The sequence below is a fragment of the Telmatherina bonti genome (genome assembly GCF_933228915.1).
Source record: "Telmatherina bonti genome assembly, chromosome: 2".
In the NCBI taxonomy this organism is placed as follows: Eukaryota; Metazoa; Chordata; class Actinopteri; order Atheriniformes; family Telmatherinidae; genus Telmatherina; species Telmatherina bonti.
In genome coordinates this window covers 16,131,303-16,155,605 of record NC_136620.1, presented here as the reverse complement: position 1 = coordinate 16,155,605, position 24,303 = coordinate 16,131,303, and the positions used below count along the sequence as shown (strand labels likewise).

General features: G+C 37.9%; 2 protein-coding genes across 2 annotated transcripts in view; both read right to left on the bottom strand.

Moving 5' to 3' along the window:
• Positions 1-2,325, bottom strand: part of nfatc3b (nuclear factor of activated T cells 3b) — a 31,865-nt gene extending 29,540 nt beyond the window's left edge. Inside the window, exon 1 of the mRNA XM_079256182.1 lies at positions 1,979-2,325. Within this exon, the coding sequence (XP_079112308.1) occupies positions 1,979-2,051 (73 nt within the window). The 5' untranslated portion in view covers positions 2,052-2,325. The remainder of the gene's footprint in view (positions 1-1,978) is intronic.
• Positions 2,326-3,642: 1,317 nt separating this feature from the next.
• On the bottom strand, positions 3,643-18,094 carry dus2 (dihydrouridine synthase 2). The gene is made up of 16 exons (XM_079246538.1): positions 18,061-18,094; positions 17,335-17,459; positions 17,209-17,254; positions 16,891-16,982; positions 16,770-16,813; positions 12,134-12,194; positions 12,017-12,064; positions 11,854-11,919; positions 10,528-10,598; positions 9,809-9,895; positions 9,318-9,486; positions 8,860-8,981; positions 8,642-8,782; positions 7,892-7,979; positions 6,386-6,459; positions 3,643-4,242 (listed from the first exon to the last, which is right to left on the bottom strand). Exons 2-16 carry the CDS (start codon positions 17,452-17,454, stop codon positions 4,014-4,016), a joined length of 1,458 nt encoding a protein of 485 aa, XP_079102664.1. The 5' UTR covers positions 17,455-17,459; positions 18,061-18,094; the 3' UTR covers positions 3,643-4,013.
• Positions 18,095-24,303: the final 6,209 nt, after the last annotated feature.

The following is a 24,303-nucleotide window of genomic DNA, read 5'->3' as shown; positions in this document are numbered from 1 at the left end:
TGTTCTGAAATTGTTTTGTAGTGCCTTAAGTCTATTGCATCTGATTTTAGTGACTTACTTACTCATTTATTGCTACCTTTATATGTATTTGATCTTGATGACTGCCTTGTAACTGGTGTGAATGTGAGTAAAATTACCACTGGGAGGAGATGACTTTTTTACATTCCTGGTTGTGCACATTTAATGCAACTGACATGATCAAAACTAAGAAAAAACTTAAAAAAGAAAATCTGTCAAGAAGAAATACTTAGGTGGACTACTTTAGGAAGGTAGCTGTATTGGGACCTTGAGTCTGGTCCATGTTTACTCCACGCACTTTTTTATGTGTCAATGCATTAAGAAAAAATAATGTGTTAATCCCAAAGATTAATTTCTCTGCATCAAATCTGACAGCTGGAGCTTTTTCACTTTGGTATTGGTTCTGTAATATTGTAACATTGTAATAAATACTGAGCACAAGTACACACATATAGTATTGGCAAAATACTGACCCAATCCAAGTGATGACTACGTCAAAACAATTCAAGTTTAGGTGGTTCATCGGATAACTGAGTTTAGTTAAGTAAGGTATAGGTGGAGTATTTGATAACTACACTGAACCAAATCAAGTTCAGGCAAAGCAGCAGATAACTGCATATAACCAAGTAAGATTTTAGTATCTGATAATTGCATTTATGTATTAATATACTGTTTTGTGTGTGTGTGTGTGTGTGTGTATATACATTATATATATATATATATATATATATATATATATATATATATATATATATATATATATATACACACATACATACATACACAGATGTACATTTGATATATGGCTGCTGCTAGACAAGGTTTTGCTGTACTAACTAACCCATCTATCTAGCAATACATCCATCTCTCCCAGTTGTTAAATGTTCTTTCCAGTCGATTAGCATTTTATAACAGCTAATTAAGATTAATAATAATTTGATCTATTATGTATTCAGAAAAAAAAAAAAAATATTTTACATTCACTCTACTGAAAAAGAGGCAGAAACAGATAACTGTGAGCTTTAGCTGGAATATCTCGTAACTACATTGAACCAAGTGAAGTTTATGCACACAGTCATACAACTGCAACTAACAGTCAGCTTTGGGTGGAGTATCTAACAATCTAATTATATATTAAATCTGACTATTTATGTACACGCAGCTGTTTGTTAGTATATATGTACACTTGATATGTGGCTACTACTGGAGATTACTGCTTAAGAAAGTTCAACTATTCACCAGGGCAATAAAGCTCGTAAACTATTACCAAGTGACTACCGAGCAGAGGTTTGGGAAAACTGGGTTTGATGGGAACATGTCCCAAACCTTATGACGTAATGTTTAGGTATAGTACTCCACCATAAGTGATTAGATAGCTGATAAATGCATTTAACTAAATAACCAACTTGTACATAAATCAACCGTCCGTAGATTAATGACAAAACTGGTTAATTTATGTTAATAATGCCGTTTCCGTTGGTGAAAACAAGTTTGCTGTTGACACAGGTTTAACTAGCAGGTCATTTAATCCATTTTTCGACCTAAAATTTTATATTTTCTCTTTAATTTGACAGCCGACAAACAGGAATTGTCATATTCAACAAAGCAAGGAATTAACACTTCCGGTTACAATTTTCAACGTAAAACGCTGAGCTTGTGTTGAGCAACATATTGAGCAACATATTTAACTCCAGCAGCAACAGAATAACATTTATTTTGAAAGCATCACAATAGATACATAAGAAGTTATTCTGGCTAAAGCAAAAAGTCAATTATAAAAAAAACCACACAAATAAGACTGTTCAAGCTACAGATATTTTCCTCCGGAAGCTTTGAACTTTTAAAACTTAATGCTTTTGTTATATTGAGGTCAACAATTGACTTCCGGTTTAGCAGCGCCAAACTCTTTCTAGCTTGACGCAGTTCTTGCTAACTAACCATTACTGAAAATGATACGTACCTGTTGTCTGTGTAATATCTCCCTCAAAAATCAGCCTGAAGTCCAGCTCCTCAGCACAGTTAACTGTGGACATCGAACTACAGAGACAGTTAAAGTCGTCCGGAGGGGCTTGTCGTGCTGGCCTATCTATAAAACTGATCCGTCTCACTCACTTCCATCCGACTGAAAGCAGAACTCCCCCCAACTGAGGCGCCGACACGTCGACAAATCCTAAACAAAAGTTGGCCAGCAGTTGGACTGTCACTAAACAAACCCCTGGTGCAGATTTACTGTTAACTAAAGTCCCATAGTTTGGTCAACTTTTCGCTCACAATGTTTCTTCGGCTGCAGCGAGTTTTTTTTTTTTTTTTTTTTTTTCAACTCTGCTCCAGCTTGATCCTCGTGATGCCTTCGTGGTCCCTTGAAAATTCATACGCCTCAAAGACATTGGAAATGGCCCTGAGCCATATTGATTATTAAATTGATTTATTAAAAATCAATAAATCAATATTAGATAAAGTAAGCGTTTCTAAAATCAGCAAACGATTTTTTACAGTAATTTTGAACATTTGTATTAATTCAAATTCATTTTAAAGTTAAAAACTGTGGAAACACGTATAAGAAATCCTTCATGAGTCTTTTGAAGAAAAAGATTTAACAGTAGTTAAGTAGTTTTTGAAATAAAGAATTTAAACTAATAGTAAAGTTAGTTTTCATCCATACATTTTTTGTGGTTTAGTTCAAGTATCGTTTGAATGATTAGGTTTTTTTTTGTTGTTTTTTTAAGTTTTAAATAATATTGGGTAAATGGTAACAAAATTACTGTCAACCTTAAACAAATTCATTTTTTAAAAATCTACCATCTTCTCTGATAATAGACTAGAAATTGTATTAATTCTGGTAAAAGACCCAAGGGAGAGCCTTGAAATATTTATGGTGCTATTTTCACAAAAAGTAGCCTACTTCTCATTTCTGTAGTGTGTGGCTGTTTCAGCACTTCCTTTTGTGGTGAAAAGATCTCAACTTCCTGTGTGTGATCAACTTACTATCTGGTCCATCTACATTTTTGCTTATCTAGACACGTTCCAGGGTGAAGAAAAAAGTAGAACTTAAAACTGTAAACACAGTTCCGCACTCCTGAAGACGTAAAATATGTTCACTGAATCTCATGGAAATATGGGGAGCAAGATTTTACACTAGGGCACTTCTTACTGCGCTCCTCTGGTGTGATGTCCATATTTCCCAGTTCACGCGAAGACCTCATAAGACCGCCCAGTTGATGACGTAATAGGCTGGTTGGGTATGTATTTCAGGTTCAACTTGGATCAATAGTTTAAAAAACAGAATGCTCCGAAAAGCTGCCCCTAAGTTTGAGTTATAGGTTGTATTTCTAATGTAAATTCGCTTCAATAATATTAAAAGAAGAAAAACAAAGTTAAACTTGGGTCTTTTTAAAACTCCTTTTGAAAACTCACAATGCTGCGGCCTTTTCCAGAGAAATCAGCATCAGTCTTTTAAGATTTTCACTTAGACACATTTATCAGGCTGCGAGACAGGATTCAGTAAAATAAATAACAGCTTTCATTCCAAAAATGCACAGAAAAAATAAATGAAAATGCAGCAACTGGTCCTTAAGCCAGGATAAACAAAACCAAACAAGTCAACAAGAGAAGAAAATAGTGAGTGTAGACATAGAAAGCGACAGGAAAAGAAAAAAAAAAATCCACCATTGTAAGGCACCATGGCTTTATGAAACACTTCTTTTCCCATGAGCTATTAAATAAAAAATAAAAAAATTCTGATTGTTTTGTAAAAGTGATAAAATTGCGGCTGCCATGGTTACAATTTGGAAAAAAAAACAAAATTATATAGAACATATTGTAGTTGCTTATCAATGTGCAAACATGATGGTTAAAGCTTCATTTCTGACTCTTCAATCCGCAACTAGAAGTCCGACTTGTCTTTCTGACTCAAGCATCCATCAGTCTGTGAGATGTTTGATCCTCCGTGTAACCACCAACTGCTCTTGCATGTGCTCCTAAGGCGTGGCCAGGTTTCACTGTTCACCGTTCACCACAGCAGGCGCTGAGGTTTCCGATTCATGAAGGATGTTGGCAACATGTAGCTTTTTTCTCTTCTCATCTGTGCTGCCATTCATCTTACTCTCCCTCTTTCTCTTGCAGACCAGTCCAGACTCTTCCTCACCGATGCGACCCTCCGGTATTCCTAAAACTCGCAGGCACACAATGGCGGCTGCTTGTTCTGCAAACTTCTTCGATTTTTCCCTGAAAGGAATACATACATTTCACAGGTCAGCAGTTTTCTGTCTGTAACATTACAACACCACCACTGCTGCAGCTCACTTTCACATTGTAAAAAAAAGGTTTTTTTGTTTTTTCCTGGAAATTTATTTGTAAATTATATTGCAAACCTGATTTTTATTTTCAATTTCAAATCTGGGTGTATTTTACTCTTATGCTTTGCTCTTCATTTCCCAGCTAATGTGGAAGCTGTTTTTATGTCAAATCCTGTTTGTCCTTCAGACCCCAAAACCTGTTTTCTCCCCCTCCCCTCATAGTTGTGCTCTGACAGTGTTTCATTATTTATAGGACAATCAGGGGCAAAAATAAGACCCTGTATGTGAACTGAAAACAACTTTAGTTCTGTTCTTGTTGTCCTAAGGCCTAAATTCTCAATATCAAGTCACAACATCTGTCCTCCCACTTTCAATGCTGTCTCTTGTGTTCCACATGTGGTAAAAAATGTAGGAAGGTGTGCTCAACCACGTCACCATATCTGGAGGAAATGAACAAACAAAATACAGAAATCAGAAGGTTGTAGTCATGCTGATTCAGAAATAAATAGATTCAAAGTTGAGTCTTTTTCACCACTGGTTTTTATAGTTTCCTTAATTCTCTCATCTTCATTGTGTTTTCCTTTTAGTTTGGGCCTTAAAGACACATCACATAACTTTCTGACCTAAAAACTCTGTGTTTCGGCCTTGTTTGATGACAAAGTGATATCTACCATGTGCATTTCTGGAGCTGCTGCTGCCCAGCAGCATCCCGAGGCTGAGAAACTACACTTTTTTTGCACTCAACATACAACTTTTTCCTCTGAGATGATGCATGATGTTGTAGCAGAGTTTTGCTTCACACTCTAGAAAATGGATATAAACACACTTGCTGTTTTGAACACCTACAGTCGCTGATTCAGCAAAGAAAGGCAAGAAGATTAAGAGAGAGAGAGGAAAAAATAAGAGTCAGTGTAAGATCGTCTTTTGCTAGCTGGAGAGAACTAACAGTACATGTAGGATGCAAGATGAATGCCGAATTAGTCGTCTTTAAGGGGAATGTCACTGGGAAAATGGCAAAAGTTCAGTAGTGCGTCTTTAAATGAATCCAGAACAACTAACGGACCCCTGTGGTCCCTGCTGTCTGGGAAAAAAAACCTCATGTAGGAGTTAAATCTGATTAAATGTACGTTCACCATTTTATCTTAAAGAATCTTAAATGTTAATAAGAGAAACAAGAAGCAGACAAGAAAACATAACGCAGACAGATGTGTGACTGATCCGGTATCCCCGCAGGCTGCATCTGCATGGTGAGTCTTTGTGTTTCCACCTGGAATCAAAATGTGCTTATCTTATCTTAGCTTTGGCAGAGTCAATAAACAAATCAGTCTAGAGGATCCGTTGATAAAAACTTGTAGAACTTCTTTCTTTCAGAGCTGAATGATGTTTACGCTTTATAAGAATTTACTTAACATTAGCCCACATTTTATGTCATTAGTTGTGTTTACATGGAGCACTTCTGGTCTGACTGAACGTTCAATCAGAATAAAAACCCGTCATGTAAACATGTCAGCAGAAAGTTCTGTTTGTCTGAAAAGAACAAAAGTAATGGTCCTCTAAGGCTGCAATGGAGTTAAGAGGAGGTTTTTTAATGCACAGTGGTGTAAAAAATGAACCCAGTTGGTTCTGTGAGAATAGTAAATACATAAATTATTGTAAAGAGGAAAAAGCTGGAGTAAAAAGTGTAAATCTGAGAGAATGATTTGCAAATGAGAAGGTTTGGAAACTCTCTCAATGTTATGTCTAAAATTTAATGCTAGTAACAAATTCTGCTTTCTTGTTTTGATTGACCTTAATAGTGCCAAATCTATCAATACATTTATTTATCTTTATAAACTGACAACTGAGGCTGTCCTGAAAAATAGTGCCTAGATGTTACTGGGAGTAAAAGGGTTGAGTTTCTAAATGCATTTTTTTACATAAAAAAAAAAAGCTAATCACAGTGAGGCAAACAACATTACAATACAAGCAGCCGCAAACCGAAACAGGCATCCGGCTGTTGAGATCCTGGGTTCATGTGAACCTGTGCTGTTGGTTGTAAGTATGAAGTTACTGCAGAGTAACTGGGTCCTTACCAGAGTGAAGACCTGTACTTCTTGTTAGCTACAATCACAGTGGACTGAAAGGCTCGATCCTGAGAACGCTGCACCTGAAAACACAACACACACTGATCTCAACTCAGACACGTTTCACAGTCCTGTTATTGTGAACAAGCCGCAACACCTGGGAAGGGAGGTAAGAAAACTTATGTTGAGTTTTTTTTCCCAACTGTACCAGTAAAAACGGACTACATACGCTATTGGATCAGTTTTCAAATCAGAAACTTAAAGGATGAAGGGAACCTCAGACTTCGGACTGGACGGTTTCAGTCTGCTGTTTGGGTTTTTTTTCAACAGAGCAGTCAGATGCAGATTTCTGGCATTAAATAATTATCAGCATTGTCAAGATAGAGGAGGAAACTTGTAACTGTTTTACATCACTCTGAGCGTAAACTGGAGCATACTGGATATGTCCTGGATCAGTAGACCAGAAGCCTGTACTAAAAAAAAACCTTGATTTTTCTCTTTTTAAGGAAACTTCAGGGTTAACCCTCGATTTTTCGTCTTCCGACGGTGATTCACTTCTTACAAATTGCTCAGGTACCTTAAGTTGAACAGCTCACCTGCTCCAGAGCATGTTGAATAAAAAAAAAAAAAAAAAAAAAAAGACAAAACAAAGCTTTTCCAGATAAATTTGCTGACGAGCAACCAGAATACCTGCCAACAGGTACAAAGGATTGTTCAACAAAATGTTCGTTTACAAGGATATAAACTGTATTAGTTTAGCATCTCTTATGCTTTTTTTTTTTTTTAATTTCTGCTACCACAATCAAAAGCAATGTCATGATGTTATTTAATTTTTATTAGTTATTTCTGTCAATTTCAGCTATTTTTCCTTTTTTAATGAGAGGGTTTGAATAAATTTGAGGACAACTGTATATATGAGCCTGAAAAGAACTCAAAAGGAGAATAGGAAGGAAAGAAAGGACACAGAGGAAGCACTGCCAGCTACAAATGTGCTGTAGTAAAGTGATCAGTGTGCCAACCATTTGTATTGTCTGATAGAAGAATATTTTTTTGCCACACGAATTTAAGCATTAACAGAGTTAGCTGTTCTGCCAGAATTCCTTCCTGGTTGTTCCTATGGCAACAGTGCTGCTTTTGGCCTGGATGATGCATTTAAATTCTTTGGGAAGAAAAGTTTTCTGCTCCTCCATGGTGGAGTAGTGGTCTGCATGGTTTAGGTCAGACTCTGCAAACACCACCCTGTCTATGTGAGCATGTACAAAATTAGATTAAACAAACAAAAACAAAGGGTTCAGTTACAGAATTAATAACCAGCTTTGTATTACTGCTTATCAGGATTGCAAATGACTATCAGTTGGACTGTTTGGTGAATAACAACTACTGATTAACGACTGCTGAATTTTTCAGAATTTGACCACATGTCCAAACCAAAGAGAACTGGAAATGGACAGAAATTATTAATATTGTTTTTTTTAATAGTGTGGTAAAAAAAACGAATGTCTGTGAATGTCTCACCGTTTCATAAAGCGGCTGTTCCAGTTTCTCCTGCCGGCTCCACTCCAACAGGAACATTTTTGGTGTAATCTGAGGAGGATACTCCCTTCTGAAACCACATATCACACCTTTATTTAGAAGTACTCACAAACAAGACAAAAAAACAAACAAAAAAAAAAAAAACAACAGGTGGACCACAGGAAAGCATTTATCGGAGTTCAGATAGATCAACACAGAGATCTCCTCTCCAGGATTTATAACCACGTGTGATGATAATCAGACTTCTTTCCTAGAAATGAACATTGTCTTTCATTCAAACCTAAATAAATTGCTGAACTGGTGATTCTGGTACAGTTCAGTCGGTTTCCAGGAAAACAGTCGTGATACTGTAAGCATAAAACATCTGATAACATCCACCATCACTGACATTTAAACTGTGAGCCATAAAATAAAAACTGCTACAGTCACCACCATATTTTTAGCAGCGGTCTTTGTTTATGAAAATAACCAGCAGAGATCAAGTTGCGGACGTCGGGATGAGAGATAGAGCTCATCATTTCACCAACATCCACTCTGAGGTTCAGCGTTTCCTCCTCTCAAACCTCCCAGACTCCGACTAAGAGGGTCCGCAACCAACATCCTCTCTGTTTCAATCTCTTCATGTCAGAAATTCATGAATTTAGAGAATTTAGAGACTGAAAAAAACCGATCCAGCTTCTCAAGTTAAAAATGTGATCCTGTGTTTCTAAAGTTTTGTCAGGACCAACTAACCGTTCAAACTTGACGGCCATGGTGGTGACATCTCCATCCATGACAGGTGTGTCCAGCTGACTGCTGCTCTGCAGGGCGTTCCTCCTGGTCAGCAGCTGTTCCTGAGTCTGCTGGTAAAACTCCTGCAGCCCATATGCCTCACTGCATCACACACATATCCATCACATCACACCTGAGAATCTGCTGGTATATGGTGAGCACGGGTCACAAAAAGTCACCTGATCTCAGCATTGGTCTGAGCTGCCTGCACCCGTTTCCCCAGCGGAGACTCCACCTTGTCCCTCAGCATCTGACAAAGGCAGTACTTTGTGTTGAAGGGATTGTTGTCATACCGGATGGCCTGCAATAACAGAAAGCATCAGTCATCTTTCCGTACAGATAGAAACCTTGAGGCTTGGCAGGATTTGGTCTAACGGGATAAATTATAACCCGTTACTAATTAATGGATTTTTCTCTTTATTTTAATAAACATTACTGTAAATGTACCAAAGTAAGTAATCACATATCCAGTCAAAAGATTGACTGGATATGTGTTAACACCGGAATCAGATCATTCCATCAGATCAGCATATGATTATTAAAGAAATAAAATACTGTAGCAAAAGAAATTAATAATCTCCACATGTCCTTCCTGACTGCAAGTAAGGCCAAACCAGACATCTGGGAGGTGACTTACATATTTCAGGTATTCCTCCATCACCTTCTCTACCGCCAGTGGTCCCTGGCTGCTGAACACCGACGGGTTCCACATGGCGGCGCGGGCCAACATGACGGAGGAAGCGCCAGTCATCTGTCTGAAGCTTGCGATGTCGCCATGGTTCTTCACCAGATCCAGAGAACCTCCGCTGGAGGACAGACATCTTTACTGGTTTGTTTCATGGTTCTTTCACAAAAATAAATCAGCTGGTAAAACCTGAAAGTCTGATCTGAGACCAGAGGTTTTGTTAAATTCTGTATTTTTAATGAATACTTTTATTGTTTAGGAGTGATTTTTAAATAAACAATGATGGCTGGGCGTGTTCAGTTTCCATCGTTTGGCAGTAAAATCCTGACAAACTTCAGTTAATGGATTAAAGAAAACACAAAAAAAAAAAGAAGAAAAGAAAACACTGCAGTAAAAGCTCCCTTCATAAAATGAGGCTGAAATAGACAGCCGGCGTGACATACTTTGCAATGACGGGGATGGACACAGCCTGAGCAACGGCCTTGATGTAGTCACAGTGCAGAGGATGTCGGGGTCGCTCCTCTTTAAACCTGAACAACACATAAACCACTTTGAGTCGCATCATCTGATCACAAACACACTGAACTTACAGTAGGTTTAGAAACATGGTGTAAGTGAGCTTTTGATAAAAACTCACAGGGAGGTAGCTTTTTATTATTTTTTGGTCATCATTAGTAGAACAACCTACATGCAGACCTGACAGCAGATGAGTTTGGACATTTTAAAAGAAAACTTAAGACATAACTTTACAACCTAGATTTTAACCACATTTTATCAGCAGCTTTTATATTTTTTAGTCTTTCATTTGATGTAAATCTAATTTACTTATTTAATACGTATTATTTACTGTAGTAATGCACATGTTCTCTTGTTATTTTTATCCTTTTCATAAAAAGTCTCCTGTGTCTCGTCACTGTAAAATGCTGAGTCAGACAATACTTACTCCATTGTTTCAGGCACGTACAGCACCAGAAGTTTGATGTGCTTTCCCATTAAATCTTATCCTGCATGACTGTACATGGGTGGGAGCGCATACATCACTATGCTTGACTTTGAAATTTAATTCTGATCTATTTCATTTTCAATTTTTCATTTTATGTGTTGACTGATTTTACTGATTGATATGAAAAGTGGGTGTGTGAACCTCAGGTGAGCAGCTTACCTGCCGTGAACAGCGACGGCAGCGATGCCAGTCTTCTCAATCCTCTGGACCAGACTAACCGTTTCCTCGAGCTGAAAGCAGCAGAGAAGCAGCTTCACTTGTTCCAGCTTGCAAATATTCCTTCCTCATATTTTCAATGGTTTTAATGAAATTATTAGATAACTTTCATCCTTGATGTCCACCACGATCAGGAGGACAACTGCTTCACAACTACAGAATCAGAAAGTTCATTTTTCATCATAACTTTAACAAACAAACTATGAAGAGTCAGACAAATGAAGAGTTCACACTGGCAGAGGAACAAGCTGTCCCGTAGTTTGACTGTAAACACGTAGCTGTTAAAGTGAAACCACAAGTCCTCAACAAACTGGACTCGGGGTACAAAGACGAGTCCGATGCAGTGGAAAGATAGTTCTGGAATATACTAAATGACTACACTTAGATTTTACTTCTTGTAGATCAGAACATGGTTAAAGTACCTGAAAATGTTGATTTTCTTCTGTTCTCTGAATTAATATTTTCTCAACTAATTAATTCAGAAAACCATTTTTTCTACCAGTGAATTTACTCTTTACTTCTTCGCTTTCTCAACAGCATACTTCCTGTTAGTGTTTCCATTTCAGGACACTGACCCTGTCACGTCTGATAAAGTCAACCCGACCTTTAACAACAAACTGTTTCTTCTAAGCATTTTTGTCCCGATTGCATGTCTCAAAATTTTCCGTGCTTTTTTCCTCTCATCCTGTACATCTGAGGTCTGAAAAAAAAAATCATCTGCAATTATCTCAAGTAGAGACAAAAGTAAACATCACAGTAGAAGAAAAGAAAAAAAAAAAAAAGAGAATCATCTGGGTGGTGACAGAGATAAGGTTTGGTTTGGAAATTTTAATCAAAACTGAAAAAATATATTGTGTGGACAAGTTTACATTTACCAGTTACAAATTAACCTATCTATGATCTCCACCAGGATAAAAACAGAATTTTGTCATCACTGCAGGTCAGTCAAAGTTTAATCTGTCAAGTTATTTTGGTTCTGGTTGGGCCTTAAATGCTGGCTTTGACCCAGAAATGATGATGTAATGTTGTCATGTAATATTGCTATCACTTACAAAGTATCTGAGTGAATCTGAAAGAGAGAAAAAAAAAAAAACACAACGAGACACATTTAAACGGTTCCGAATCAATCTGATGGTTCCTATGGTTACCACATAATTTCCATCAGCATCACTGAAGCAGAGGTACAACAAATACAGCCACATCGAAAGTACAGATATATAATAAATAAATAAAAATACACTAGTTACATATTGAGCAGTTTGATCTCACCGATGGAAGTATTCGGATTTTACATGTCACTGGTTTGGAAATTCCCATAACAAGCTTCTTAAGGATCTAAAAGCAAGGAAAAAAAATTGCACAGATTCCAGTTCAAGTCTTCTTCTCCACAAACAACCATCCTGAATAAACTCAGAAGAACAGACAAGCTCACCGCTTCGATCTTGTCAGGATCAGACAGAAGAGCAGCTCCCATCCCTCCCTGTAGGACAGCAGAGAGCAGGGTTCAGTCGCAGGTGAGAGGTCAACTTCATACTGACACTTTACCCACCTTGGTAGAGTATTCCTTGGGACATCCCATATTCACATCCACCGCAGCAACATCCTTCTCCCTGTACAACACACACAGATAGTACAGTCTGACTGCAGTGATCGTCCATATCCAGCAATGCATCATGGGACACACATGTTAGACATTGTGGAGAATATGACTGTTAGTCCCAGAGGAACAGATGACGGGTTTTATAGGCTCTTCTGGGAATAAAAACACAGGTTTAGGACATTTACAACTTGTTGTAAATTTTGGTTTTTTAGGTTTGGTTTTTTTTTTTACATCCATTTTGATGGTATTTTACTAAAAACCTCCTATGTAGAAAGATAATACTGGACTTAGGTCTAATGCCCAAATACAGGTAATCAGGGCCCCTCCTTCTGAAGACACTTGACGCATGGCGGTAGGGACCTGTGCCCAGGTCAAGCTCAGCCAAAAAGCTCCTATTGGCTAGGGACAACCAATGTTGGTGCCGTGTGAATTGGATCAAAGTCAAGGAACCCGGGTGGTCTGCTGATCCTTAGCAGCAGAAGCTAGCTCTAGTCTGTCTGGCGGGGAAGAAGCGTGAGCTGGTGTGAGACTATAACTGCTAGATATAGTCTACGTGAGCTGAAAACCCAAAATGCAGTGTCTCAGAAAATTAGAATATTGTGGAAAAACTTCAATGTTACAAAGTCATTGTGTCACACCATAATCAACTAATTAACTAAAAATACCTGCAAAGGTGTCCTGAGCCTTTAAATAGTCTCAGTCTGGGTCAGATGAATACACAATCATGGGGAACACTGCTGACTTGACAGATGTCCAGAAGACGATCATTGACCCTCCACAAGGAGGGAAAGCCATAAAAGGTCATTTCTAAAGAAGCTGCTTGTTCACAGAGTGCTCTATCCAAGCATATTAATGGAAAGTTGAGTGGAAGAAAAGGTGCACCAGCAAAAGGCAGAACTGCAGCCTTGAGAGCATTGTCAAGCAACATCCGTTCAAGAAGTTGGGAAGTTTCACGAGGAGTGAACTGAAGCTGGACTCAGTGCATCAAAAGCCACTACGCACAGAGTAATCCTAGACATGGGCTACAAATGTCCCATTCCTCGTGTCAAGCCACTCCTGAACCAGAGACGACAACAGAAGGGTCTCAGCTGGGCTAAGGAGAAAAAAGACTGGACTGTTTCTCAGTAGTTCAAAGTCCTCTTTTCAGATGAAAGCAAATTTTACATTTCATCTGGAAATCAAGGTCCGAGAGTCTGGAGGCAGAGTGGAGAGGCACAGAATCCATGTTGCTTGAAGTCCAGTGTGAAGTTTCAACAGTCAGTGATGATTTGGGGGGCCATGTCATCTGCTGGTGTTGGTCCACTGTGTTTTCTGAAGTACACAGTCAACACAGCATCTACCAGGAAATTTTAGAGCACTTCATGCTTCGTTCTGCTGACAAACTTTATGTAGATGCTGATTTTTTGTGGCCAACAAACTCACCTGATCTGAACCCCATAGAGAATCTGACGGGTATTGTCAAGAAGAAGATGAAACACCAGACCCAACAATGTAGATGACCTGAACGCTGCTATCAAAGCAACCTGGGCTTCCATTACACCTGAGCAGCGCCACACGCTGACCGCTTCCATTGCCACGCCGCATTGATGCAGTAATTCATGCAAAAGGAGGCCCAACCAAGTATTGAGTGCATGGAAATGAACATACTTTTCAGAAGCCTGACATTTCTGTTTAAAATATCCTTTTTTTTCCATGGATCTTATGTAATATTCTAATTTTCTGAGACACTGCATTTTGGGTTTTCATTATCTATGAGCCACAATCATCAAATTTTTAAGAAATAAATGTTTGAAATGTTTCACACTATGTGTAATGAATCTATATAATATATGGGTTTCACATTCTGAAATGAGAGATGAAAAATATTGAACTTTTTCATAAGATTCTAATTTTCTGAAATGTACCTGTATAACCATATTCCATCAGCCGCCTCATAATGGTTTAGATGGATTTTCAGTGTGTACCATGGCCAAGATTAACAACGTTCTGTGTGTTTATTGTATTAAAACATACATGCTCAAGAAAAGTAAGCTTTGCAAAACTCAGACCCTGTATGTTCTTGAGAAGGGATTCAATAACTAGAAGAATGCATTTCTAAGCTTTGAATGCCACCAGAATAGCAAATCCCACCATCACACAGTCAGTCTGTGTTCAAGAAGCAGCCCCAACAGATTCACAACCCTCAACCGTCTTTGCAAAACAACAAGAAGATGCTAGGCACTTCCTGCTAAAGGTTTAGTACAGCACCTAGCTAGGCAGGGTATTACGCCATGTGGTCATGAAAAGCAAGAATGGAAATATGATTGGGTTTTTGAAGTTTAAAGCCAAGGGTGATACTGGTCTCTTTATTCAATTTAAAAACTATACTTTCAGCAAAAGCCATCAGCATCACTCAGACCGCTGTGACCAACCAGGTGGACAATGAGAGGAAAAGTCATGATAGCAGTGCTGGCTCAGTTAGAATAATGGTAAATATGGCCGGGAGAGGGAAGTCTGGGCTTTGCTACTTAGGGCAGCTGCTCCCTGACCTGACCACAAATAAGCAGTAAAAAACACATTAATGGATGGAAGGTAGTGTGATAAGCCATCACCTTCCCAATAATCCCCTGAGGTGTGTTACAGAGGTGTGTTTTTTTCTTTTTTTTTTTTTTAAATGCGACACTGTTCATATTCAGTTTCAGGAAAGGTTTAACCAACCAGATCAAGAGGTTTTGCAAAAGCTGGAGGAAATTGTGCTGACTGGAAAAGTAAATGATGTTTGCGACTCTCAAGAACTAAACAGGATGAATCTTGAAGTCCAATAAGCCTCGTTTAGATTAAAAAAGAAGTTCAGATCACGTGTAAAAGTTGCGAACATCTTGAGAGGAATGACAGTTGAAGTGAAATGTCTGACCAAGCTGAAATTTGTTAGGTTGTTTTTTGTCATCCCCGTCTCATCTGAGAGCAAAAGAAGTTTCAGTGCTCTCAGGAGATGAAAGACATGGCTGAGAACCACAATCTTACAAGTCAGACTGAACATTATTACTGCGTGCCATGTTCGTCAAGACAAACTGGACAACACCGATGTCTAAAAAATATATATTAACAGTTAATATAATAATAAAAAAAAAGGTATATGTATGTTTTTGGCTCCTTCAATAAGTAGCGAAGCATGTGTAGATAGACACAGAAGGGACACTGAACCTTGAAATGTTTTGGGAACAGTATGTTTTTCATTTAGAGGGAAATGTGAGATTTTAAAAGTTTCAAATAATAACTTAAAGTGTCGTGTTTAGAATTTTATTAAGATGGTGACCTGGATTTCTTGTATAGAATATTTCTGTCAAGTTGATGATCTTACTTTAGTAAACAAGCCAAATTTCCTTCTTGTCTGGACAATGTTGATGTCAAACAACCAGCAGTTGTCTTTAGCTCATGACATTAATAAAACCATAATGAAAATCATCAAGTATATACACTGTGAAAAAGAAATTCATGGAATATTATGGATTATAAACTGGTATTACAGTTTTTGTTTCTTCAGATTTTGTCTACTTGGTATTGCAAATAGACATCTAGCAAAAGTGGGGGAAAAAAAGACAGACACATCTTACAGGGACCTCTGAGATCACCTTTATGTCCCTACCGATGTCAGAATCAAACCTACGAGTTTACCACAGTATACAAGAGGGTAGCCTTACTGCTGGTGTCTTTGCACGAAACAGCAGTTCAGAGAAACCCCCCACCCCCGTTCAGGGAGTCCCTGGGATGTGTGCTGGCAATTGCTCCTGCTGGAGACCCCCTTCTTTAGCAATGAGACTTCAATGCTCCTGTGGGCAATGACAGAGAGACCTGGGGGGCTGAAGTGGGAGGACTCCCCCAACAATCAGGTAGTTCAGGAGAGGAAACCAGTGCTCCACCAACACTGTGTGCACTAGGGATGGGCTGCAGCATACCTCAAGTTAAGACTTTGTGGGTTGGTGGAGAGAACACTTCATCCTCCATTCCACCAATGTGTCTTGTAATGAGGACGCAGAGTCTGGGAACCCAAGGGTGGGCTCTACCATCTCGAAAGCTGACTTAAAAACTTCCTCAGTGGCATGAGGCCCACCCAGAGGTCTAAAAATCTCTGGATGCTGTGGGGCTGTCTTAACTGACACACCTCTGCAACATCACATGGACATCAGGTACTGTGCTTCTATACTGGCAGACTGGCAGGTGGTGGTGCTCCTCTTTAGAAAGAAGCACCAGAAGTGTACATGTGCTTTGTGGATCTGGAAAAGGTGTTCGACCAGAAAATACAATAGAATTGAAAGTTTAGGTGTTCACCGTCCTGCAACCTGCTTGTTGCAGCTTCTGGAAGTCAAACTGTCCACATGTGTCCCATCTGATGCATAACTTCATCACATCACTGCTGCTAAGTGATATCAGTTAAACCTGGGGTCAAAGTTTTGAAGCTGAGCGGGTATAATAAAGCTTATGGACAACAGCTAATGGCTGATTCTTCCAGATATCTGGAGTCAAGCTTCTGTTCCACATAACTGTATAAAAATAATTTCAAATGGGGGGGGGATAAATAAATAAAAACTCAGAGCCAGGAACTCACACTAGACGGGCCACAGCCAGCGCTCGGTCGGGGTCTGCAGTTCCCTAAAAACCCGCAGACAGTTTCAGTGTTAATGTGGGACAAACTGGAAAATACCAGAGGAACTCATCTTGTTTCTCACCATCTGGAAGACCACTCTGTCCTTCTCTCTCTCACAGGTCCTGAACATCACACGATCATCTGGAGCTACAAAATCCACCGTCTGTAGAACCTCTAACACACACACATACAGACAGACTGAAAGTCAGACTGTATTAAGCTAATTCGTGTTAAAAATATTTGGCTTTATTTTTCTTTCAGATTCAGCAGCTGGTTGAGGGTCAGTGACAGATCTGATCAAAAACAAATACACACATTGCATGCATACATACATACACACATACATACATACAATCCTCCATCAACTGCTAACACTGAGAGAAAAAAAAGTGATTATTACCATTCTCCACCCTCTGACACAGGACCATTTTCATGTCAATCAGCTCCTGGAGAACAGAAGACAAATCATTTAAACACTAAAAGTAACAACATTAGTGTTTTTCCACTCTAACCCACTGTGTCTTACCTCACAGTAAACCACATCAGCTCCATAGTCCAGAGCCAGTAGCCTCATGGGCAGAGTCCCCACCCGGACCATGGGGCCCAGGGCCGTGATATTACTGAATCTCAGTCTGCCTGAGGTCATGGCATCTGGCAACACAAAAGGGAATAGACAGACAGTCACAATATGTATGTTTTCTACCATACAAAACTCTTGTTAAAAAGGTAACAGCTTTAGTTTTTAGCTCATTTATCCAACTTTAAGACATTGTTCAACTTTTTTTAATTACCTTCAGTGATTTTTAACTTAGAAGCCAAAAATTGTAAAAAGGACCTACGTTTTAATTTAATAGAACTTTTTCACCCTTTTAAAGTTATGTTTTAGTGCCTCAGATGGACAGGCATCAGTCCAGTAAGTTCATTGCATATTAAGTGTTTAAGTGAAATAGTTATAATACAGAGTAATTGCACCGAAATGATGAAAACATAACGATAAATTGAAGAATCGGGTTACTTGTGCTTTGCGATCCCATCTGACAGCTGACAATCTGTTTAACTTTTAAACAGCAACATTTCCAAACGAGGTTTGGTGAAGCACATCATAGCTAAGCTAAGCTAAGCTAACCCTCCGGCGACTCCGTCAACACTGATTTAACAGGACATTACATGAATAAAATATCAACCTAGAGGCGAACAAGCGGAACAAGCATGTTTCTCATGTTAACCACAAACCCCCCCCAATCAAACTCACCGGCATTCACTATTGACAGCGGCAAGGATGTGCGATCATGTGGCAGAAATATGAAGCGTGCTACTTTACTTCCTGTTTAGACATACGTCATGTTGACGTCACGACTCCTGGCCCAGACACAGATCCACTTCGTGCATTCTCATTTCAGCACAATTCAGCTCAGGGCCCCAGTCCTGTAAATGTTAAAGAGTTTCAATGCTGCAACACATCTTACACAAATCAGACTTAATTAACAGACGTGTGCAGTGTCAAACAACAACTTCTGTACAAGCAGGGCCGGATTAAAATGGCACAGGCCCCTGGGCCCAGAGTATTCCAGGGGCCCCCTTCCCCACCGCAACACTGTAAAAATTGTGAATGATACACTGTAAAACGGCATTTCTAACATCTTTCAGCCACTGGTACCAATTACAATACACTAAACACTGTGGTGTAACTATGTGGCTTTTATGTGTATTTTGTTTCATGTCCAAACTGCTGGTATATGCCCTACATGGGCCCCTGGGCCTGTGCCCATAATGCCCATTGGATAATCCGGCCTTGTGTACAAGTCTGCTAATTACTCATTGCTTTGAGTCAGCTGTGCTGCAGCAGGGAAACTCCGAACATTTGAAGGACTGCAGCCCTCAAAGAGCGGGCTTGTCAATCCCCTGATTTAGTCTCTTTTGGATGAACTGGTTCAGAGCCAGACTAAATCCTGGCTCTTTGGCTTTTGACGGTCAAAGCGCCGGTTCCTGGCTTTCAAAATGGGTTCTATTCAGGCACCAACTCTTTCCAGAGCCAGAGCTGAAAACTTCTTCACATTGTTTGGCATCCAAAGGGATAGACCAATATAATAAAGGCATAATAACCCATAAACAATTAAAATGCCACAATTTGTTGTATTTCAAATAAGTACAAGTACATTATCAAGATACATACAATCAATGAACTATCTTTTTCAGAAAATATTACAAAAAAACTTTAATTTCTGGAGAAAAATAAGTGGGAAAGGGGCAGAATGTCAACATAGCAACATTATAAGGAGAGAGGGCTGCTAAGCATTATGGGTAAAGCACATCTTGTTGGCATCCACTGCAATGTGAACAATAGTTTATTTGTTTGGACACAGAGTGCTGCTACTGAAAACAAGCTGAAATGCTAGAAATGAAAAGGGATTTACATGTGCATGCTAACCAATGAGGCAATAGAAGTTATCGCTAGAATATCGCTGTGATAAATATTGTGGACCCTTAAAACCAAGGCATGAAGCGAGAACATGAGGAATTACCTGGTCTTTGGTGTGACTCCCTTCACAGCAGATGTTTTTAGAAAATCCAATTTACAAACAGATGGTGAAGGGCCTGCAAATCTTTAAACTAGAAAATAATAACAATATGTTAATTCCTGCACAGGCATGTGAAGCCAAACTTCAGAGGAGCTAGCTGTAGATAGTTTACATTCTCCATAGCAGATGTTTTTTTTTTTCTTTTTTAGTTTCCATTATTTTCGGCACACATATTCTGCAGTATTCCACAAAAATGTTTCTACCTACTTTTCAACTCAAGTATGTATGACTATTGTCACAATCTATAAATACATCATTGTTCTATCAAATGAACTGACACAGTTGCACTTTCATTTATTAGGATCATATGGTATCCTAACAAGCTAAAAAGAAACTTAAACAGGTCTCTTAGGGTTCACGTTATTGTCACTATGATATACTCTTGAACTGATCACAGAAGCGCAAAATGCTCCAGGAGGTGCATAGATGCCAAAATGTCGAAGATATCCCATAATGCACCATGATGGGCATCATGGGATGAATGACTAAAGCTCGTGACATGAAAATCCCATTCCCTACAGTGCAGCCATCTCCCATGCACGTTCAAATTTGGCCAAGGCAAATACCTGTAATGTTGGCTCCTTCGGCAAAACCCTTAATGCAACTGCCTAGACCACTCATGTGAGGGGAATCGAACACAGAGGCTGTGCCACATTCTGAGAAACCAAGTACTATAACAAGAAACGGTCTTATAACAAATCAGTAGCCCATTACATGAAGTATGTATCGTAAAATAATTGTGTAGCACTTTTGATTTCTTAAAGCACATTTGCACTTTAATTCACATTTTCACTTTTAATATCCATGGACTTGCACACAAATGTTCTTTTTTTAGAATTTATATGACTTTTTTTTCTTTCAGATGCCTGTGAAAGAGAAAATAATTAGTAACAGATAATGTGTGTAAATGTGTGTGCAGAATGTGGAAATAGTGACATGGTCTGTTAGCTTTTTGACTGGTGTCTTCTCCTGGGTGTTCAGGCAAAGGCTTCCCCAAGGGCCTGAACACTCTTTCAAACTGCTTAGGATCATGTGGTATCCTAAGTTTTAGGTCGTGAAAATGTTTTTTTTTTTTTGGACTCAGCTAATTAAGTGTTTTTATCTAATTCTTTGTGTAGGTTGTAGCAATTAGCATCAATATGCTACTATTAATGTGAAATATTAACATTTCATTGATCATATTTACCTCAGGAGTACCACCTCCTACTTTCTAGTTATTTATAATAAGCTTTAGGGTAAAACGGGAACCTTTGATCTCATCTATGGAGTAAATTGAATGAATAAGAAATTAGTGTAATCATTCAGTCTTAGATGCTACGTCATAAGTTCTCACTTGAATGGACATTGATCATGACCTGAGGAAGTCAGACAGACAACAACTCACTAAATAAATGTGAATATTTATTTGACTGATCTACAGGCTATGAGATAAGATATGATACAATAAAATAATAAATATAAGAAAATAAAAGCACACAAACAAGCAAAATATGAACTGAAAATGTCTGAATGAGGTTTCACCTAAAGTTATATGGTAGAGAGGTGTAACATTTTTATGGAGGAATGAAATTAATACATTATTTAAACTGTGATGTTGATTAATTAATGTTTAAGGAAATGAAGTTGGGATTTCTGTTAACTTTGATATCCATTTTAGGCCTAAAAGAATACATGAAGCTGGTACAAAAAAATCACCATGACACACCAAGCATCCTTATTACAACAGATTCTTTTGGAACCGCAACAAACCCTTTTTACAACCTGTGGACTGTATGTATGTGTGAGTGTGTATGTGTATGCATAATCTATGTAGACATATATGACACAACAACTTAGTTTGTCAAAAAGAACATGATGAAAAAGGGGCTGTGGATTTGGATATGTCTTCAAATGATCAGAGTGGAAGTCAATAATTAATTCCATTGAAGAGCAGGACTGAGCTGAGAGCAGCAGGTAAGATTAACACAGCTGCTTTGTTAGCTGTAAATGCCTTAAGTTGCTCCTGGTCTCTTAGAAACAACAGCATCTGCTTTCTGTACAGCTGATTATGGTCTGAATCACACAGAAAAATAAAAAGGTGCTTTTCAAATAGTTAAACAAAATTCAAAAAGGAAAAGGCAGCCATAAAAAAATATTAAAATCTATCATGAATTAGTAAACTACAACAGTGAACAGGGGTTTCACTGTGTGGAGTTTGCATGTTCTCTCTGTGCATGCGTGGGTTCTTTCTTGGTACTTCGGCTTCCTCCCACCGTCTAAAGACATGCATGTTAGGTTAATTTGTTACTCCTAATTACTGCTAATTGTCTCTATGAATGAGTGTGAGTGGTTGTTTGCGTCCAGAGTGTACCCTGCCACTTGTCCAATGATTGCTGGCATAGGTTCCAGCTTTTCTGCAACCCTTAACTGGACTACTCTTTTCTTTTCTTTTCTTTTCTTTTCTTTAACTAATAAACTGTTCTTGCCTTGGATCAGCTGTTGAGTCCTATTTCTGTCCCTAGACATGAAAGATGCCTGTAGTTATAGCTTTCTGAGGCATTAATTAATTAATTAGTGTTCAAAACACCAACATCAAATTTAATATCAAGATGCTCATGGTGTTTTTAGGGTGAATTTGGAGTCTATCCATGTATTCGCCTGACTCTGATCATTGATAGAGGTGTCCACCATCAACATAGGTTGAATGCATCGTGAGATATTTCCAGGTGTAACACTGCTATTAAAAGCATCTGGAAAACAGCTCAGTTTCAGTTTTAACGTCTACTGTAGCACAATTCCTAATCAGACAGTACTTATTCATCAGACTACTTTACTAATGCCTAGCAGTACTTTACAAAACTATCGGATTATATTACTAATTTACAAGATTACTTTCCTATTAGCTAGTTCTACTTTTTTATGTCTCGGGACTACTTTACTGATTCCTAGATGAGTCGCGCTTCGATCGTCTGGTTTTCACTGTGAGCAATGTGGTTTTCTTTTAGGCAATAACATTTTTTCTACTGTGTTTCAGGTTAATTGACTTGGACGCAATACCACATATCTTAATTCTGACAATGATGTAATAATCTCACATCTCAGTTTTCCTTTGAGACCAGATTTTTAAAACAGCTTTTGTAGTTATGAAGATATAAAACAGACCTAATCAAAAAGAAGTTAAATGTTTAGGATAATCATGTCCTTGACAATTGAGAACCCACACCAGCATACTGCTTTTATAGAAAAACATCCATAAAAATAGCTGTAATTTCTGAACCGTAAATAAACTGGAAATAAATTAGTCTTACCTCTTTGTTTCTGTGTGGCTGCCGATATCAACACTGTGTTTTTGTATCAGAGTTCCATTCATGAACTTCAATAAAAATAAGAACAACCTCAGTTTGTCGTAATGTATTACAAATGGGATTAAACCCAAAGAATACAGCAATGCATTTTATTTTAATTCACAGGTAGACAATTCCGTTAATAGATAGCTTTCATGATGATGTGAGCTCATATTTACAGCCTGACATGAGAAAAAAGTCATTCATGTAAGATATATTTGTATATATATATATATATATATATATATATATATATATATATATATATATATATATCTATATATATATATCTATATATATATATATATATATATATGTATATGTATATGTATATGTATATATATATATATATGTATATGTATATATATATATATATATATATATATATATATATATATGTGTATATATGTATGTATATATATATATATATATATATATATATATATATATATATATATATATATATATATATATATATGTATATATGTACATATATATATATATATATATATATATATATATATATATATATATATATATATATAAAAAGAACAGAGATTTGTTAGGAGTTTACAGTACAGTTATACAGCCGCTCTGTGTGGCTGTGATGAGACACAGCTATGTTTTCAGACCAATAGTAATATCAGGGTGACAACATATTCACAAAAGAAACACCCACCTGGTTATCAGATAAAGACTATTACACCTGCCCTTTTAATTTACCACGCTAACATGTTTCTAACAATAAGTCAAATATAAGTAAACTGTACTGGACAAGTGAAAAGGTTGAAATTATGTTGGTGCTTCATGACAAATCATAAGGAAACCAGTGTTAGTGGACTTCATCCTGAGGTGAACATGTACAAAAATGTCTTTGTAAATCAAATTGTCTGTTTCTAAACCCCAAATTTCAGCCTTATGGTCCCACTGGAGTTAAACTATGGCAGATTTATTATATGATACCTTTTTCAACAGTTTACTGAAGAACTGCTCAGTGAAGTCAATAATATTAAGTATGATGACTTAGTCCAAGAAGATGTGAATAAAGGCTTGTATAAAGCAAATCTTAGTAAACTCTTCTGCACAAGTTGAGATATCTTATAGTGGACCAAAGTTGTTGTCCAACAAGAAAAAAGATTAGTCCGTCCACTCACAATGTCAGCTCAGACTGAAATCATCACAGGATGAAATGCATGACATGATGATGATTACACTTTTGTTCAATGTTGTTTGGTGATTTATATTATTAGCTGCCAAAGGAGCATAAAGTTTTCGTTTGTTGGAAGTAGAATAGCTTTCTGTGTTTGCCAGATCATCTCCACCCATTCTTTCCAGTAAGACTGTTTGTCAGCTCGGAGAAAACGTTTAAAAACTAAACACCAGGTGGTAACAAGGTAAAGCATCAGGTAAGAAATATGATACTCAAATATTCATTTGTTAGTTAGTTGAGCAGATCAGCAATGCATTCTTTCAGGTTTCTGAGATAATTTTATGGTCATGGTAAAATCATGCAAACAACGCAACTTCACTCCTGCTGGCCTCAAAGTTTGTACCCTGGGGTGACCTTCACGGGTAAAAATGTCCATGCACAAA